Genomic DNA, 21136 nt, shown 5'->3' with positions numbered 1-21136 from the left:
AAGATGATGAAGCCTTTTTCGCAGCAAAATCATATTTATTATTGAGAAGTGAAGTGTGTTTTTCTTTTTTCAAAATGTGGTACTGTTCATTATTGCCAGAAATCTTTCCTTTGGAGTCCAAAGTTTGGCGTCATATAATGCAAGAAGTTCTGGAGGTCCTGCGGTTCGTTAAAATGCAACATTGCAAAAGCAAGTTTGCTGCCGTATTATTTTCAGTAAGGAGTCTTTCTTTCAGTACAACTTCTAAGCAAGCCATATTGACGTGAACTGTAACATTTAAAATGCTAATTGAGGCATATTTAGTCTGAGATGGAGTTCATACATTTTTTTTGTAATTTCTCTGAGCACTGGATGGTCTGAGCTTGAGGGAAATCTGCTCGGACTACCACTTTTCGATAGATTTACAACTGCCTTAAATGTACTTCACTCAAATAATGTTCCAATAACCCTTCTGAGATGGATAAACAGCAGAGCAATGACTATTTTTATGATAGTTGTTGATCTCTTTCCTCCTTGCAATCATGACCTTTCTCTGTAAAAGGAATCATGGCAGAAAATATAAAAGGATTTTTTTCAAAAATAACTTTTCTTCTATACATCACCTCAAATCACCGCTATTTAATAACACACATGAAAAGGTTGCATATAAATAAATATCTTATAAAATTTGAAAGGTAATTTAGAGAGTAGAATAACTAATGATTAATTATCAAGTGAAAAAGCACGCACAACAAGTGAAATATCTTTGGAAAAAAAAAAGAAGGATTTAACCTTACCGATGCCAGTTAGCGGTGGTGTGGCTATTTTGGTAGGCTGAGGTGGTGCTGCGATTCCTGCTGCAGGTTTCATTCCCGGACTAGCAGCAGTAGGGGGAGCATCCATTTTTCCCTGCACAATGTTAAGTAGACATAAAAATGTTTACGTGTTTTTCTTGTTCTTCTTTAAAATTTGGGATTAGTGAATAATAATATAACAAAGTAATTTCTTAAAACATAAATTAATGTTTTAAGAAATTACTCATGTTTATGTTTTAATAACACAAAACAAAAACATGAGTTAGAGTAGAACAAACCCACCCAAATTAAATTCCAATAAATATTTTTTTACTTGTATAACAACAGTATAAAAAAGTGTACAGAAATAAAGATTGTATTCACTTCTGTTTGTCACAGTAACTGAGATTTATTTTTTTAAAGTTGTGCACTTCCAGATTTCCATGTTGTTATAAAGTTCTAAGGCGGTTTTACATTGCAACATGGTACTTTTTTACACTTCCTATATTAAATACACTCTTTGTGGCATTAAAATATGTTGAGTAACACACAGGCTTAATTTCTAATGGATGGTTTTAATAAATATTATAATGATGAATTACTAATAACTAAAGCCAAAAAACAAAACAAGCAATTTTTTTTTCGGAAATCAGAATCTCTAAATGGCCGCTGTTGTAATCCAGATTCTGTTGAATTCCAAAATAAGCCAGCATTCATAATGAGTAAGTTTTCAGTAAGTTGTAACCTTAACCCCTTAGCAATGTGAAAGATTGTCAAAGACCATACAAAAAACATAAAAGCTGTCACTTAAGTATATGAGCTACTCTACCAAATACTGACCTACTGTGCTCTTGCTATGCTAAATCTGAATAGTTTTAGCATAGCAAGAGCACAGTAGGTGCTACTGTATGTTAACATAGCAAAATAGCAATAGATGGTAACAATCATTGTTCTTTACATTCAGTTCTTTGCATTATTTGAGGTCTGAAAACAATATTTTTGTTATTGTTACGACTTGCCATTTTCTGCAACTAAAGTCTCGAACTAAATATTGTCAGTAAACTAGAATAAAATGAAAGTGTTAATTTTTAAAAAACACATACTGCTAAATCTAAAACTACATACATATGTTTTCTGCAATGGTCTTAATGTTTTACAAAGCTGGTCCTGAAAAAATATCACAACAAAGAAAATTAATCGATGCAGGTATAGTAAAACCAGATCTACTTACCACTGTTACTGGCTGCCCTGTTGCAGACCCCACTCCTGGTTGGCGTCCCTGTGATGCAATTTGTCCAGGTTTGGCTTGCTGCTGCTGCTGCTGGTGCTGCTGTTCTGGTCCACTTCCAGTGTTTGTTACTGGATGGCTACTCTGTGGAGTTTGACTGTGCTGTGGCGGCTGCTGCTGTTGTTGCACACTCTGTTGTTGCACACTTTGTTGTTGATGCTGCTGCTGCTGCTGCTGAGCCTGTTGGCTACCATCAAGTTGTTCAGAACCTGAATGTCTTCCAGTCTGCCCCTGACCCCCTGATCGCTGCTGCCCTGGGTGGCCCTGGGGTGGCTGCTGGTTCTGTGGCTTAGAAGGGTCTTGTCTCCTGCCCATTGTGCGGTCACCTTGAGATCTCTGACTCCGTCCCCCAGTGCCATGGTGATGACCAGAGACTGGCTCACGAGAGAAGTCTCCTGAGTTGCGAGGGCTATCGTGGGCAGACCGAGAGTCTGTACCGCTCCTTCTTTGTGTGGATGAGGAGGTCCTGCTATCAGTGCGACCAGATGGGTCTTTGGGGTGTGTCCTGGAAGAGCGTGAAGACTTGGGGTCCTCTGAGGAGTGACGAGAGGAACTGTGTCTGCCAGAGCTGGTGCCATGATGGCGGTGGTCCCGTGACGAAGAGGAAGGGTGACGCTGGTTGTACTCATCCTGTTGACTGTATTCCTCCGGAGGCTCATCATAGTCATGGTAAGTATGTTTATTACGTCTTCCTGTAGAAGAGTGACCTCCACTCCCATGATGTCTTGAGCGATCAGAGCGGGCCTCCCGTGGTTTCTCAAACCAATCAGTCTCCTCTTGACCCAAATGATAGGCTTTTTGAAAAGCAATACACATATTATCAATTAATTGCTTTAATATGGGGATTGGAGTAGCATGCAGATTCATGTGGAAGTGAGAAAACATGCTCCACAGTCCAGAGCCATGCAGATTCCAACAAAAAAATTAAATATAAAAACAGAAAAAAAAGCAAAGACCACAACTCACCAAAAACTTAAAAGCCATGCACGCAAAACTTATGTTGAAAATATTTTTGGCTTTTCATATGAATAAGACAAGAGACAAGAGAACAAAAATAATGGAGTTCTCCTTCAGAGTTCACATGCAGTTTTTTCATCACACCTGAAGGGTGGTAAAAAAAATATATCACAGAAGAATTAATTCAGCACCAGTTACCTTCGCTATCAGAAACAGCACAATGCATGTCGTCTACGAGATAAGGATCATCTGGTTTATAGACGTGACTTCTGGGAAGGTCCTTCTTGTGGTGATCTTGCACATCTGGCAGCGAATGACTGGAACCATACTGGTTTCTCACATCGTGGGCCTCTGACATGGCAGAACTTCTTCCCATACCTACAGGCTTCCCTACAGGACTAAGTGGGCTCTCCTCTTCTGAATTCTGAGTTCGCATTGGAGGACGTCCACTGCGGCTACTTCGGTGAGATCGCTCCATAGCATCTCTCTCGTAGGATTTGCTGCGGTGGCCTGTAGTGTCTCTGGAGGAAATCTTATCCATACCATATCCTGTAGATCTGGACCTTCCGGAGCTGTACATGCGGTCATCCTCTTCAAGACCCTCATGATTCGTGCCATAATATTTCTGTTGATCATATGCATTTTTCTTCATGCCGTAGGTGACATCATCTTGAAGCTTCTTAGATCTTGACCCTACTGGACAGGTGCCTGCAGTTGATGTTGTCATTGTGTAAGAAGCAAGGTCTGACTCCACATCCCTAGCTTCCTCAATAGGTGAGAATTTAGAAATCTTCTGCTCCATTCCCTGTTTTCTATGCTTACTTCGTTTAGAGGAGACTACAGCAGGAGCAAGATTTTTGGAGGAAATTTTGTGGCCACCAGAGCGAGAAGAATGCTTATAATCATCATAGTAGTAAGATGAGCCTCCGCTCACTGTGGTGCTGGTTCGACTGTCAACTGTGCTTTGGTAACCAGCTGATCCTGTAGGTCTTCCATAAGCATCAACAGGCTCCTCATATCCAGTTACTCGCGCAGAGCCATTCTCACTGCGATACCGCCCTCCCACAGGATGACCAAGAGCATCAGTGGGCTGTCCAGTGTTGTCTTTTGTCAACTCACTGATGTCATCAATCATCACATAATTTCTTGGAATATTCTGCTCCAGGTTGGATGTGTAAAGACCATCTGAAGTGTATGCAGAGGTGGGACTGTCCACAGAGTGAGTTAGCCCAGGCTCAGGGGGGCGGTATTGTCCATATGCATTACTGTAAGCTGGTCCAAAGTTGGTATCTGGAGCAGAAGTGGCCACTGAGACTGTTGGGTTGCTAATGACTTCATAATTTGTAGGGAGTTTCTGTTCAAGTTCAGCCAAAGATGTTTGCCTCGGTCTTTGATGGACAGTAAGAATTTCGGCTTGTGGCTGGTAGGTGAGGCCAGGCTGGTAGGAACTGTGACTAGGATAAGGAAGGTTCTGTCCTGGCATAGGCTGACCAGGTGAATGAAAGCCCTGGTGACCATGCTGCTGCATGGTGAAGTCAGTTTGATAGGACGACTGGCCATACATGCGGGAGGAATAAGTTCCCTGGTTCTGGTACCCAGGGACTGTTGGAGGATGAGGCTGGAATGTTCCAGGCTGAGGTGCAGAAGACGAAGGGTATTGAGGAGTTTGGAAACCTATTGGCTGGTAAGTAGAACCAGGCTGATGTGTAGATGGTTGAGTTTGAGGGTATGGATAGGGCATATAAGATGAGGTTGAGGGATACTGGGATGTTGCATTGAGGTCATTAGTAAACTGACTCAGTGGAGCAGTACTAGGTCTTGTCAGTAAACTATTAGCATCATATGTTCCAGCTCCTGCACCCATTCTTAGGTTATTGAGCTCACTGTCTGACATGTAGTCTCGAGGATCACCCATACATCGCAGATAGGCTAACTCTCTCCTCTCCCTCTCCTTCACCATGGTCTCCTTACGCTGAGTGATGCCCAATTCCAAATACCGCAGCTTGGCATCAATCTCTTTTTCTTCTTCCTCCAGCTCAGCCTGCTGTTTGCGTAGCTTTGATGACTCTTGCTCCACTGCTTTTAATTCGCTTAACAGACCTGCCTTGGTGACTCCTTGGGCTGGTCTTGGGAGCACCCTCTGAGGCATGCCAGGGGAGCTGTACATTTGTGCTGGAGTAACAATGGGGAGCGGAGCTTCCTCTGGAGGGGGGCTGGGAAGAGTCCTCTTTACTTTCCTCATCAGAGAGTTCTGCTGCTGCTGCAGGGAGGCCATCTGCCATGAGAGCCAGACACACAACAGCAAACACTCAGCTACAAACAATAATGCATTTATGTAAATTAAATTTCTTACTATTTAACTGATATTTGGAGAGGCCAGCACACTTGGTATCTCAAAAACAAATAAAAATCAGTCTGCAGTGTTGTCAAAAATACTTGCTGTTAAATGTCCAATGCATCAATATTTCTAATACAGTTTATTATTGTTCAAGATAAGATGAAATTGCTCTGTAATGCTTTAATTTATATCCGTTGCATTTAGGTCTATTGTAAATGTAAATCAGTTGAACTCCACATTTAAAAGTAAAAATAAATTCAATCACAATAATGTAATATATTCTATAAAGATAATTGTCCTATAAATACAAGCTATTTTTATAATACTACATCTGAGTAGTTTGGAAAGTGTTAACTGAAGCCCAAGAAATCTGACAAATTAACAGGTATATGACAACAAGAAAAAAATTATTCTCCTAAGATTTAATTCTATCGGTTAATTTCCCCTCTGGTCTTGTGATTAAATATCCTTAGTATTTAGTCTGCTACATAAATATTTGAAAACTGCATGCAGGCAAGAATTAATCAAACAATCAATATGAAAATATAATAATCCAAAAGAAATATATGGTATTGTATTACTTACAAAATATCAATGTTAGGTAGATCCATGATGATTTTATCAAGCATTCTCCATATGAGCCTTGTATTAAATACTAAGAGTCCAGATTGTAAGTACAAATGTGAAGACTAATTTCGGTCTAAGTGCAAAGCAGTATTAATTGACTTTGCCCAGCTGCTAACAATCACACAGAGAGCAAAGCAGCACCAGAATTTCTTCACATTGTGTGTCCTCTTGGCAGCACTTTAGGGGTTTTCCAGATATAGAAGGCACTGCATGAACACAGTGTGTGAGAGAGAAACAGACTGAGAAAGTATAGGGGGAAGATGAGGGAGGAGATACAGCAGAGAGGCTTTAACGGCATGGCCAGATGCTCATGTGAGAACATTCTGTTTCCTCCTTTCTTATATGCCAGATCTGGTATGATCATCAATATACATCAATGAATCTACAGTATATGAATGCCGTTTAAGCTGTATGTTTGCCCATTTATCTTTACACAGTTAAATTGTAAAGATAAATTTACAGAGTACTGTACCCCATGGGAAGATGGGTTCCCATAATCCCATTTCTTAATGCTACTTTTACAAACTAGAATGTCTCTTAAAGCAATTTTATAGGACAGAACATCACAAAGCGGGGGGAAATTTGAAAGTGGAAGAAAAGTTACATTTGCTGTTTATTGTGTTGCAAATGAAATGCACTGTATTTAGCTTAATTTACCAAATTTGTTTAGCTTACTGGCCTTTTCTAATCAAATACATTAAAGTTTTGGGTCATAATGGGACAGAATGTGAAAGGAGTGAGTTCTTGAGGTATACCTACAGCTATTTATGTATTAGGGCCTTCTTTCTGTTTCTGCTATAAATCTGAATATAAGTCTTAATGTAACTCAACCAAAAAAAGAAAAACATTTGTATATACATTATTCTAAAACAGGAATCCTCAAATCCAGGCCTTGCTGGCCAGTGTCCTGCAACTTTTAGATGCATCCTTGATTCAACAGACCTCAGTCAAATGACTGAATTACCTACTCAGTATGCAGTCAATCTGTCCAGGATCCTGCTAATGACCTGAGTATTTGACTCTGGTGTATTGAAGCAGAGACACATCTAAAACCTTCAGGATACTGGCCCTCCAGGCCTGGATTTGAGGATCCTTGTCCTGGAATATATGCTTCTTATCAGACAAAAAAATGTTATACTGTACCTGGCTATTGGACAGCACTTGATGATAGGGAGAAAACCGATTCTTTGTAGGATCCTCTGATGTTGGGCTGAGAGGTTTAGGATCCGACATAGAGCGTTGCACACTTTTAATGGGCCTTGGCAGCGTCTGATGGCGTTGTGGAGATTCAGCAGTGAAGGATTTCTGCTGGGGTGTAACATGGGCCTTGTTAAGCTTCTCCTGAGAGGCAAAGGTTGTCTCCAACATCCGATGAGGAGACAATGGAGAAACTGGGGAGTACAGTACTTGGGGAGATTTTGGGGGTTGGCGAGATGAAGACTCATTTTGTTGATGATGATAGCCTATTTCCAGAGGATCTGGTTTTCTCCTTTCAAACTTAGCTACTCCTTGGAGTCTGGGAGAGGCTGTGTCAGATGTATTTCCACCTACTATATGGAGACTTGTAGAGTATGGGCTAATAGTTGTAGGGACACTCAGCTGAGGGGCGACTATTCCCTGAGAATGTGATTCTGGTTCTGTCTGGCATGCTAAACTCTCACCTTTGTGAGTTCTTTCTGGAGCTGCTATGTAATGCAATAGGTCAACTTTTGAGGTCTCGGCCATAGTAATGTGGATTGCAGGTGAAACTCTGCCAAGTAGGTCTGACTCTGTTTGACATGATGAGTCATTAGTGGTCTGAATAGCTATACTTGCTGAAATTACCTTGGAAGAACCATCAGATTTAGCCTCACCACTAGATTCAGAGTGCTTGGACACACGAGATCGTCTGCGCCTTACTGGCTGTTGGTCCCATTCTCCCTGGTCTTCCTCATCAGTCTGTACACTGCAGTCTGCAATTCGTCTTGTTCTCCTACGCCTATTCATGTACCTTTCTTCACCATCCTCATCATCTGTTTGCACACAGCTGTCTGTAATTCTTTTGACAGAGTCCTCCTCTGAACCATCCCTCAACCGAGGCATGGAATTCTGCTTTTTCATCATCTTAGAATCACCCTGTTTGTCACTGCTTCTCAAAGACATTTCAGAGGTGGAGCTATGAATGGGTCGAGCAGCCACTACTGCTTGAACAACTTGTCCATCCTGCCAAAATTGCACACTCTGCCCATCTTGCTGAAGGACTCTACCAGTCTGATCACAGATTATAAATCCTTGAGGGGCCCCTGCTCCAACAACTACTCCTTGGATGGCACTCTGGGCTGATGTTGCTGCAGCCACTGCTGCAGCTGATGCAGCAGCCGCCTCAGCAGCTGCAGCTGCTGCTGCTGCTTCAACTGCTGCTGTCTTTTGCCTTTTCTGCTCCTCCAATTGCTGCTGAAGCTGCTGCTGCAGGGTCTGAATTTGCTCAAGCTGCATTCTTTGCTGGGCCAACTGCTCTCTTTGCATTATAAGTTGTGTCTCTCTCTCGGCTTGCTGTTGTTGTAGGACTTGCTGTTTTATTGTCTGCAGTTCGTGGATCTCACGTTGTACAAGAAGTTGTTCTTTTTCTCTGTGACGCTGAAGCTCCATACGATCTCTCTCTAGCTCCTCTTGCAGGCGCAACTGCCTCAGTTTTTCTAATTCAACCCGTTCTCTCTCTAGCTGCAGCAGTTGTTCTTGTTGCTGATTGAGTTTCTCATCTTCCTTGTTCTTTTGTGCATCAATGGGAGGGGACAGTTTAGAACTTGATGCCTGGGTAATTTCAGCTTGTGTCTGTCCCTGAGAGAGAACTACTGGTTGAGGCTGACTGGCGGGTTGTGTTTGAGGTTGGGTTTGAGTCAAAGATAAGGGTTCTGTCTGTGCAGGTAATTGTTGCGGCTGCATTTGAGCCTGGACTTGAGCCTGCACTTGTTGGGCAGATGAAGATTGGCCTTGAACTTGAGAGAAAGATGCAATACTTTGTGAAGTAAATTGAGATCTGTCTATTTGTTGTTCTGAGGTGATTTGTATACCAGCTCCAGGTACGTTTTGTGTTCCTGAGTGCGCTGCAGGTGGTGTCGGGGGAATGGTGGAAGCTGTTGGTCCAGATATTGTTGTTGACAGCTTCCCGAGGTATACTGGAATTTCTTGGTGAGAGCTGCTTATTACAACACTACTTCCTGTTGGTGTGACAGACAAAGGATACTGGTTTGGAGAAGGATAGGAATATGCTCCTTGTGTGGAAAGAGGCATTCTGGGAGTCATTTGAGGCAATCTGGTAAGACTAGCCAAAGGTACAGCAGTTACACCTGTAGGGTAGGGTCTGTAAATTCCTCGGGGCATGGGACGAATTACTGGGGCAGGCTGTGTAGTAATTGGTAAGGTGGAAGCTATGGGAGTGTTTATGGTGGAATATATCATGCCATCCCCACCTCTCATAGCAGTAGGGTATAAGGCTCGTATACTTGCTTGCCTCGCATTGATTAAATTTGTTAAGGCTTGGCCATTCACAGCTTGTCTACTGTCTGGACCATAAAGCAAATTTGCCCTTATTGATGCTAGGCTTTGTTGAAGATTTAATCTGGCTAAAGGCCCACCTCTTCCAGCACCATATGCTGCCAATTCAGGGTTATTTCCAAAACGGCTTCCTAACTGGTCGACAGTGTTAAGGGCTGCACACATGCGACTTATCTCCCTAGCAGTAGTTGCACTGTACTGAGCCAAATTGGAATCTTGTGAGCCCGTAAGATCACGTGAAGCACTGGTGTAATCAGAGTTGATATTTGACATGGAGCCATACCGACGAAGGGGTAATGAAGGGCCTGTAAAATCTCCCTGATGTCGCAAATCTGTGTAAGATCCATACTGTGCTCCCATGCCAAGGTATCCACCATCATAACCTTGATTCATACTGCTGAGATCTACAGCCAGTCCTCCCTGGAGAGGATTCTGATAGGACCCAGCATCACTCATCGAAGGCAGATTAGTGTCAGACATAGAAGGCTGTAATCTCCCTGCAGAAGCTATAGCTGGTGGATATAGTTTGTGTTCATCAGGTAGTCCTTGTGTAATTTGAGGCTGGAGTTGTGGCTGTTGTTGCTGGAATTGGGGTGGCTGAGGAGGGTGGGCTGCTTGAGACATTTCGGTGGTGGGACTTTTATCTGAGGACACTGTAGCCGGCTTCTGAGAGAATGTCCCTGAACAGGTACCAGCAAAGGGCAATTTGTAAACAACATCACAACAAGCCACTTGGTTTTCTTGTTTAAGCTGTCCAGTTAGATCCAAAACCTGAGGAGGAGGTGGTGGTGCAGGGGGATGCTCTTCTCGTTTTACCAGCTGAGTAACTGTGCCACTTTTGGATGTGTTATTCTCATCAAGTTGTACCATCATAACATGGGGTTTTCCTGTTGACAAGTTTATAACAGTTGGCTTGTTTTTTAGCTCTAAGGCAACTCCGCCATACATTTCACGGGGTACATTAGAAGTAAGGGCCACAGATGCTGATGGTGGAGCGAGAGGAGACACTCTAGGAATGGCATTAGCAATCACCGCAGCATTGGTCAGGTGCTGCTGACCAGTGCTTGTCTGACTTACTACAAGGTCTTTTTTTATCAGCAGTGGTTGTACCTGATTGGCTAAATTATACCGAGCAAAAGAAGACTGCTGCTGATGCTGCTGAAGCTGCTGTTCTAGAAGCTGTTGCTGCTGCAGGAGCTTCTGCTGTTGTAACTGCAGTTGCTGTTGTTGTATGCCAAGATTTTCCAGACAGGCATCAATTTTGGGTATAGTTGGATCATTAATTGGGACTTTGCTTTGTGTTAAACAAACAGCTGATCCAACTCCCTGACCCAGATCCACACGGTTCTGCAATGGGTCTCCATATATGACAGGTTGTTTGGGTTGAGACATGAAGGTTGACACAGCAGCTGTGACACTTACTGTTGTTGGAGTTGAAACAGAAATATGTGGCTGCTCTTGTGCATTGAGGTTCATAATAAGAGGCTGCACTGCTGTGTGTCTACTCGATGACTGCTCTGCTCCTAATGAATATCTTCTTGTGTCAGAAGCAAGTGATGTTAGATCCATTCCTTGATCTGTCATAATAATTGGAGCTGGTCTCATTGGAGCTCTCAGATCTACAACATTTGTGCTTTGCTGTATTTGACTTTGTCCCACAACCTTTGAAGCACGAGTTTGCGTACTTGTGGCCCCTGCATTGATACCAACATTTACTTTTTCAATATTGTGCCCCATTTGTGAAGAATGTTTAAGCTGCTGAGAGGAATGCATTTGAGGTGATGTTGGCGAACTTGTTGAAGGGGGCTGTGAGCTATATAAGGTTTTACAACTGCCCTGTGTTGGTGATGATAAGGGGGAAGTGGATGAGTTTACAGTAATTGGCTTGGCAGGGCTTGACTTTTCAGAGCCTAGTGTTATGACCATCACAGGTGAATCTTGGGATGACTGCTGTCGTACAAGACGAGGTGACATTGTCCTTTGAGGTGCTCCAGTATGGGATACTGGAGCTGTTGTTACTTCAGAAGGCAAAGATGGTAGCTGCCTGCCACTACCACTAGTGGGTCGAACAGATGGTGAATGTGCTGGACTTTTTGTTGGAGAAGTAGTGGGTGAGACTGGAGGACTAGGTCCTTTGAACATTGAAAAGACTTTGGAGGTCAAAGATGATGATCCAGGGTCAGGTGTTGCTTGTGTTGACCTCTGGGACGCTGCTCTGTTGCCAACAGGCACTGCATTTCCTGCCTGCCGAGCTGAGGCTGCCTGACTAAGTTGAGCTTTGGTAGTGGCAACTCCAACAACTCCTTCAATTTTGGCACTCTGTGTCATCATTCTGTTTTGTGTTTCTTTTGATAAATGCTGTGCAGCATGCATGCTGCCTGATGTGGAGAAGGACATGGGTGCAGTTACTTGAGTTGGGCTAGAGCCAGGGGTTAGGGAGGTTCCAGCATCAAGATGATGGCCACTGTCTGGCTGAGAGGCACCTTTTTGGCCCTGCTTCTGCATGAGTTGTGCTTTCCTCATCATCTCTTCATATACCTCTTCTGCACTTTTTAAGGTTTTATCAGATGGCAACATTGCTGATGTCTTCTCTGTTGGTGAATAGAGTGATGTGTAGGTTGGAAGATTAAATTCATTTCCTGATTTGTAAAGCTTTCCACCTATCATCTCAAAACCTTCTGCTTCTGAGTCCATAGAAGGTGAGTATTCAGAACATGATGATCTATGAAGCTCCTCCATCTCTGCAGCCTGTCTTAGCTCCTCTGTTGGTGATGCATCCTCAATAGGGGAAAGATTACTGGGGGGAGTTTTGGATCGTTCTCTGCGCCTTTGTGCCCGAAGTTCTTCTTTATCTCTTTTTGTTTTCCGAGCAGTACTTCGAATCCTCTGTTGCTCCAGATCTCTCATCTGCTCCTGTTCTCTTAGTAGTTCTTCTTCTTCTCTGAGCTCATCCTCCTCAGAGGAGTCTTCAATTGTAGGGAGGAGAGGCCCATGAGACCGATGTCGAGCTTTCCTTTGCTGCTTTGCCTCTTCAAGTCGTGCTCTTCTACTAGGACTGCTGTCACTGTCATCCTCCATAGATGATACTGATGTGGGTGATGTTCCAGAAGTGTAGCTGGGAGTGGTGGCCGGTAGGGTGGATGAATAATCGCCCTTAGAGCGCTCCTCTGGTGAACCAGTCAGACTTTCCATTTCGAGTTCTGGCTCTCGAAGGTCATGTTCATTACTGAGCTCAATGTCTCGGTTGTAGCTGTTGGTATTATTCAACTCAATCGTTTTAAAACGCCGAAGTCCTCCAGCCATAACAACATCTTCCTCTTCATTTGCCTTGTAAGCACCCTCAGATACTTTTTTGTCTTCTTCAAAACTATTTGACTGATGAGAGAGTCGTCTTCTCTCTTTGCCCGACTCTCCACTGGTTTTATGAGTCTTCTTGGTTTTCTGGTTTCCATATTCTTCTAATTCTTCTTCATCAGCACTCATCTCCATAATCTGCCTCCTCATGTATTCTTCGTCTGTTAAGTCTTTATGGGACTTCTTTTGTCTTATTGGCAATGGCGAGAGGCCACTTTCACTGCTGTCTTCCACATAATCATGGCGAAGTTTACAACTGAGTTCATCTTCTGATTCATCCCTTCCTGCTTCTTCATCAGGATTGTAGTCTCGTTCTTGCCCCACAGAAAGTGAATGCGGTCTATGCTTTGGGTCTGAGGCAGTCTTTGATTCGAGCAGAGGTTTCATAGAGCTCTCTAATTTGTTGATGTCTGAAGGGATGGAAGCACCTCTTTCATTAAGCTTGATTCCCTCTTCCCGGATCTGACCTGTAATCTCCCCTTGTGAACTGGAGATCCCATCTGAAGAGTATCCAGTGTCACTTAAGCTCTGCGTACTTGATTTATTGGAGTCCTAAAGAAAGAAAGAAAAAAGGGATGTTAGAATCTAGAAAAGGCCTTCATAATTACTCATTCAAGGTACATTACAAGTTTCACTGCATATTTCATGTCGCACTATTTCATCCAGTTCATCAGTATTGACATTTTTATGCATATTGTCAGGTGGTTGTAGGTAACACAATTTATTTGCAATTATTACAGATGAAATAGTCTCTAATAGTAAGATATTAGAGAATAATTACATTGGAAATATCTAACAAGGTACTTTAACACTTTAGGATAAAATCAACCCAAATATTTACTTTTGTAACATTTAAATTTTCAAATAATTAAAAAAACACAAACAAATGATATTAAATTACCTGGATATGAATAACTTTCACTACACAATTAGGATAATATTCCATTAATTCAAATTGATTTTATCCTTCAGTGTGTTGTGCACACAGATGGAAAATTTGACACTGACAGAGAGTGAATATAACAAACAGTTGGACATACAAACATCTACAGACAAATGTCATTTGGTTACATGCTTGTTTGCCATCTTTGTCGCATTCTCCATTGCATTCTTCGACCCATTGAAGAATAAAGAACATGCTCGGAATGCTTAAAATGTCATCACAAAGTGTCACATTACACAAAAGCTTGTGATTTGTTTAACAAATAAAAGAACAAAAAGCTTTTCAAAAACAAAACGAAGAAATGGTTAAGTGGACAAGAAATGAAAATTAGCCTTAAGGCAATGATAAAAAAACTAAAAGTACAGAAAAGCAGATGGTTTTGATGTTGATTGTGATGATGACTGTTTAAAAAAAAGATTGTAATAATGAGAAAGTTAGAATATCAAAGACATCTGCATTAGTGGGATTATGTTTGGATAAAAGTTTGGTTTATGTTATGATAAACTAAAACATTTGATTATTATTTATGGATATGGCCAATATTAAAAGTAATTAAACAATTGGCCATTAAAGTAAAAATTGATACACTTTGGCTACTATAAATCTAAAGACCATAAACATATTGAACGTTCCTTTTTGGTCAGGATTTGAAGTCTTACAGCATTTTTTACCATATGTATGCATACTCAGGTCTTTCGTTTTCACCATGTGACTGCAATCCATTAGTTATTGAATCAATGTATCAATAATGATGTAAAGCACTTTGAAATGCCTTGCTGCTGAAATGTGCTATACAAATAAAATTTGTATAAAACTTAACAGAGAATGCCTTTATTCGGATCTCAAAATTCATGATTAGAAATTGACATAATGAGAACAAAACCAAAGAGCAAGATACTTTTGAATTGTTGTGGACTCAGACCTCCATTTTAACAGTTGTGAGAAATACTAATGATTCATCATACTACCATTTCAAAAACATTGCCAGAATAAAGCGTTTCATACACACAGATAAATTGGTGCATGATTTCTTTTCTGAAGGTTATTGTAATTGTGTCTTTACTGGTCTTCATAAAATTCAATAAGGTAGCAACAGTTCATAAAAAAATCGACTACATGAGTTTTGCAAAATACAGTCCGTTCCTGTTTGTGTCACTATAAAATTTCAAGTCTTGTTATTGGTCTTTAAGGTGCTGAATGATTTTAGGCAGACACAAGTCAAAGTTAGTGTCAGGTATGAACTATCTACACTCCGCTGAACATTAGACACTCTTCCACACAGTGTTTTGGGGACCCAAACTAAACAAGGCAGAGTGTCTATGTTCCTCAGCTCTGGAGTCACTTTACTGAATAGTTAAGAAGTATATAAACTGTTCTTTTAAATTATCTCTGAAATCATTATTGATTACTTCATAAAGGTCAACCATTATTTCATCCTTTTAGTTTTATATTTTTTACTAGCTTTTCATTTGTCCTAAATGTACCGTTTAACATTTTTTCTTCTTTATGTGATGCATGCATTTCACCATTATACTTTGGATGTATTGCAATAGCTTTTTTATCTCTCTTCCTTCATTTTTACACTGATGACTTAATTGTCTTGCATATAAATATTGCAATTTGAATAAATTTTCCTCGGCCAAAAATGATGATGGTACAGTAGGAAGAATGGTTGTGATAAAAAGTGTTTAAAATAAAAAAGAATAGTTTTGATGAGCTCAAAAAATATATAGATAAAAAAATAAACATTATGATTTTAAAAAAATGTTTCCAGTTATTTAAATGGAGCAAAGCAAAATAAAATGGTGAATCAAGTAACAGGAGTAACAGGTGAAGGCGAAGAGGTTGCACGTAGCTCACTTCATGGTGTCTTGACTTCTTTTCTTCCTCAGTTATCTTGATCTCGTGTGGGGAAGTCACAGTCTCTGACAAAGCCTTCTTGGGTAAGACTTTGGCATCTTCTTTTAGAGATTTAGATGCTACTTTCATCTTCTCCTGGCTTTGTGGGGTCTGTTGTTTGCGGGTCTGGTTGTTACCTGTGGGTTTAGACTGAGTAGGAACTGGTTTTGCAGGTGTGGAAACCTTGTTATGGTTAGGAGCAGCTTTACTAGAGCTAGATGAAGCCTTGGCACCAGAAGGATGAGAAGGACCCTTAGTCTGAGCAGAGGGCTGAACAGATCCTTTTGTCTGAGTCGGCCCTTTTGCCTGACTTGGGCCCTTCACTTGGTTAGCAGGCTGTGCAGGGGCCTTATTTTGAGCATGTGACTGGGCAGGACCTTTAATTTGAGCAGGTCCTTTACTTTGAGAAGAAGGCTGTGTTTGACCCTTAGCTTGGAAGGGTGGCTGAGCAGAACCCTTTGTTTGAGGGGAGGTTTGGCTGAGCCCTTTCGATTGAGGAGCAGGCATAGCCTGTTTCACATTAGAGGGAGGGCCACTTACTTGAGGACCCGCAGATTTCTGTTGTGGAGGACCTGTAATCCTAGGCCCTGAACCTTGACTGGGTGCTTTCTGCTGAGGTGTTTGCTGTTTGAATGGAGCAGGTGCCCGAGGAGATCCCATGGAAGGGGCTACAGGAGGTGGAATATCTCCCAAACTTCCTGACAGAGCCCTCTGTGTTTGGCAGTTTAAGCAGAGCCATTCTTTCTTCTGAAAAAACAAGAACAACAGAAGGCAGGAATCAGCAAAATCACAATAAAAAAACAAAAGTTTAAGTTATAAACTTAAATTATAAAAATCTATGTCCTATGGGGACTTCAAGGACAGTGAATACACAGAATGGAATCCGTTTTAAAGTGCAGCTGTAAAATGGCAAATGGCCTGCATTTGTGTAACCCTTTATGAACTTTAAACTTTTGGGCAACTCCTGTTTAGCTCAACAGGACAAACAGGATGAACCCCTACCTTTTGAACCACTGCTGCACTAGTTTAAACAATTCTCACATAGATATTTGCACTCTCTGACACAGTACTTGACTGGTGCAACTGTTACCTAAAGAACAGAGACTTATTCAAGCCAGTAGGTAACTTCTCAGCAGAGCATACATAATTGGGGTACCTCAAAGTTCAATCCTGAACCCCTCCTACTACAATAGTAGTTACCATACCTATGTAGATGTTACACTGCTCTACCATTCAGGGTCCTTTCAAGCACTGAGCAGACGCTTATGACAAATGGTTGAAGACTGCTCGGCATCTCCAGAACCAGAACCAAAGACGGAGAATCAGAATTCAGTTTGTATGCTCCACAAATCTTAAAGAAACTTCCAGAAAACTGCAAAACAATTGAAACGTTGAGTTTCTTCAAAATGAGGCTAAAAACCCACCTGCTTTGAGTTGAATTTTTATGGAGACTGGTTGGTACAAGAGCACAGAATTGCTAGTTTGGTAAATTAAATGTTAATGTTTTTGCTTTATAGGTGATTATGCAGTGCCAAGGACTCAGTAGGACCCACTCTGAACAACTGCGTACCGGAAAGCCTGTCCAAACAAGACCTTTCATCTCTTGAAGAAGAGTTAATCTTTTGACAACATTAAGCACTCTCAAACAGGGTACACAGTAAAAGAGCGCAGTGTGAATACAGATGATTGTGTCTGTAGAGAGGTGCAACAATCACTAGACCTTTGATTGGGCTCATATCAAAGTCTCCTGCTTCTTGAAGCAGGGATTTGCCCTTTACATTCATCCTCACAGTCTTACATTGGACCATGGTTATAGATTCTGACACTGCTAAAAATCCAGAACAAAACCCATCAACAGTGGGATATTAACATAAGCAGATTCAATTTCAGGTCAATGCAACAGATCGATGAAACTGTTCGTTGGAATAAAACGGTTCTATTGCGAGCAATGGTGCCATGTTAGTAACACAGCCCTTCGTTAATGATAATCATCTGTGCCTGAGGCTTGAAGACGGAGTGTTTTCGTGTCACAGACTCGTTCAACAAAACAAATAACCTCATAAACACCTCGACTGCTGATTACCATCTGCCTAATAAATCATGTATTTTATTGCTGTCACATTTCAAAGGCATAAAAATGGAAGATTTACCAACAGGCTCTGTCAAATCTATTAAATAAAAACAATTCAGGTGTTCGAGGACTGAATCGGAGGACATTTACTGCAGTGCAAAGATCCAAAGCACCAAAAAAAGCAGAACATAAATTACTAGTTTTAAAACACCTTAAAGTTACATTCATTCAACCAAAGAGTGACAATCACTTAGTAAGCATGAACAATCCTAACATCACAACAGAAATCTTAGTGTCGAGATTCAGCCCCTACAAAGAGTTTATAGTAGGACAGTCTGCTTTGATTATCACCACATTCTGAACATACAGTAACTATTAACATAAGTCAGAGGGCGTTTCCTTCTTTTTCTGAAATCTTTGTCCAACATAAATTTCTCTCTTTGTCCATGAGGAACGGTGAATGTGACAGTACATTTTGACTAAGTCTTCAGATACAAGATGATGTGAGAGGTGGGAGATAAACCTCCAGGGTTTAGAAGTAAGGATGTAGGACAAAGACAAAGTCAACTCACCCCTCTTAAAATGTCAGATTGTTGTGATGTAAAAATGTACACCATTGTGAATTATTTCAGAACCACCTCAACCTTAAAAGCTGCACTATAAAAATATGTTTTTTATATACATATAATTGTTAAAACTATCACTAGGTAGACCAAGGAGGAAAGGGAGAGTGTTATTTACTGAGTGTGACATACACGGATTGACATAAAATAAATATGATTTTATTACCAACAATACAATTTCAAACAATTTTCTTTTGTTGTGACACCATTTGGTTATGATTTGTGTTTTGTCTTTATCCTAAATGCATCCATTTTAATGTGTACCTCCTTTTCTGTTTGTTTATTTTAGCTGTTGTTGTTATTTGTTCTCATATCTAATTGGTTATTTATTCTTTTATAGATTAATATTTGTTAGTCTGAATTGTTTGTTTTACATGCATTAACTGGTGAATAAATTTAAAATAAAAAAAATAAAAAGACATTGCACAATATGCTGCCTTAGTTTGATAAAAGAAGTAAATGGTTGAAAAAGCAGCTCAAGTTCAAAATATTTTTTGAAATACCTTTATAAAGTCTAGAGAAATATCAATCAAAACTACCCTTAGCTTTTTGGAGTTTAAGTAAGAAGAAATTCATTTGGATTTTAGCATTTGTAAATCCCAATTTACAAATGCTAAATTTACAAATGCCAGGCAAATAGCATTAGCCTAGCCAGATAGCAGCTTTTATTCAGATATTCACTGGCAATTCTCTCAGCAGCTGGATGTTGTACAGACTATCAGCGATGGAAGGGACTTCCTTCAGGCAAATATCCTCCAGCTTCATGCCATCAGGGCAGTGGTATTAAATATTAGAAGATATTTATGAACAGCATCAAATCTTAAGATGAGGGTAGTGGATATATAGATAGCTTTTTATATGTTTATTTTTCTCTACAGGTCACAGATATTAATGTCTGCAGATAAAAAAAATGTTGTACCTGGTGACACACTTTGGTATTGGTGACAATAGGCAGACTCTGCTCTGACTATTGTCAGAGCAGAGTCTCTTAAAACATGTTAAGAGTTCATAAGAAGGAAATTATTATACAAACTGAACCACAAGTAGGATGCGATTGATAGAACACCATACCACTCTTTGCAGAGGCACTGACACAGCAAATATAGCACCTCATAAAAACTCAATTAGGCCTATTATGCAATGTCAGTGATAAATTATGCAGCACATTCCTTTAGTAATGATGTCATTTAAATATTGTATATTATGAAAATATGCATTTCACATTTGATGGTGCAGCAAAACAAAGAATGAACCAATCCATCATATTTTTAATTTCAAACAAAGATTAAATGTAAGAATCTTGAAGACTTGTTAAAGCTGAGAGTGACAGTGAGGGAGTGCTTTACTTATAATTTTGGTTTCTTAGTTTGGCAAGATAATGAGTTCAAGTTCAGTAACTTTTCAAAACAAGATTACATTCAAAACCTTGATACATCAGTATCTTGTATGTATTCAGTCGTATCCTGAAACATTGCAGTGAAGACAATGCCCCTACACTGAAACCTTTAAATATAAATGCTATTTTTACTGACGATTTTTTGTACAAGATAAAATCTTTCTAATTGTGTCCAGAAATCTGTTGTCTCAAGTGAGACCATGAGGCGTGGATGCAGCCATTGGTTTGCCAAAGTGACAGCTTTGCTTTGTTTTCATATCTCTCAAGTGCTCTACTGAGAAGCTAAATATAAACAGGTGCAGCTCTCTCAGAAGTAGCCATCTGTTCTGGTTCTTTCATGACCAGCAACTGTGTTTGTGGACAGCTAGTTCACTATGGGACCAGCAGACATTTACTGAAGATGCATGCCAAAATTTACCATGTATTCTCACTTTATGGCCATCACAAACCAGGTTTGAACTTTCTATGAAGAATAAATTAAAATTCCCATTGTTGAATCAGTGTCTAATTAAAATACCACTTTGCGATCCTAACTTCCTTTCCGATAGAACAGCTTTTTTCCTGCCATGTTGGCTTATGCCAAAATTCCCTATTTGCTCCTGAATCAGCACAACACGATTGCGTGGGTAAAAGAGAGAGAGAACCAAGGCCAAAACGAAGCTGCAAGTAGCAAATTATTCATGTAGAGTGCTTTAGCTTGTACAGCAGTAAGCTATGTGGGCAGTGCTTCCCACCTCAACCCACACAGTGAAGAGAAAATCGTGTCTGCATAAGATGAAGCCTCTGATGCTTCCGAGATGGTCTTTCAGTGTTCTCTGAAAACAGAGCAAATACTGTAATTTTCAATATTTCACTTGGCCTAAGCCAAACGTTTGAAACAAATAATAAAATGTCCTGAATGATATAGAAATACTTCTTTGAACTGCATGTTTATTTTATGTCCTCTACTGGGAACCTGAATTAACTCTATTTTCGCTATGTGTTAGTCACATAAAAATTGTCCAAAATTGTTTGTTTTGAAGTGAGGCATCATTTAAAAACAGGTATACCAGGGTTAGCGATCCCAATGTAATGGTTCCTCTAACTTGTCTCTTATTCCGTAAAAGCAGAAAGGAAAGAAGCAATAATATTTTGCAAAATAAGTATGTTTATTTAAATGCTTCTACTAAACTCAGCTTGTGTTTATTCCATATTTTGCTTTAGTCTTCCATTACTGTGTACATCTGTAAAAAAATACATCTTTTAAGATGAACTACTGTTTTTGAATGACAATAAAAAATTTTATCTAACTACTTTTGACAGACGTAACATTTAATTATAGACTTTTCTGGAA

At 40.3% G+C, this 21136-nt stretch overlaps 1 protein-coding gene across 3 annotated transcripts in view; it reads right to left on the bottom strand.

The window, feature by feature from the left end:
- Positions 1-21136, bottom strand: part of bsnb (bassoon (presynaptic cytomatrix protein) b) — a 94439-nt gene that overhangs the window by 7486 nt on the left and 65817 nt on the right. For 2 of the 3 annotated variants that reach the window (XM_028002584.1, XM_028002583.1), the window contains exons 4-8: positions 15675-16460; positions 7127-13423; positions 3217-5293; positions 2005-2855; positions 777-888 (exon numbers count right to left, since the gene is read on the bottom strand). In XM_028002584.1, the coding sequence (XP_027858385.1) occupies positions 777-888; positions 2005-2855; positions 3217-5293; positions 7127-13423; positions 15675-16460 (10123 nt within the window). The remainder of the gene's footprint in view (positions 1-776; positions 889-2004; positions 2856-3216; positions 5294-7126; positions 13424-15674; positions 16461-21136) is intronic. The other variant, XM_028002585.1, reaches the window with a different exon arrangement.

This window comes from Xiphophorus couchianus, chromosome 20 (genome assembly GCF_001444195.1).
Source record: "Xiphophorus couchianus chromosome 20, X_couchianus-1.0, whole genome shotgun sequence".
Classification (NCBI taxonomy): domain Eukaryota; kingdom Metazoa; phylum Chordata; class Actinopteri; order Cyprinodontiformes; family Poeciliidae; genus Xiphophorus; species Xiphophorus couchianus.
This window is presented reverse-complemented; position numbering and strand designations above follow the sequence as displayed.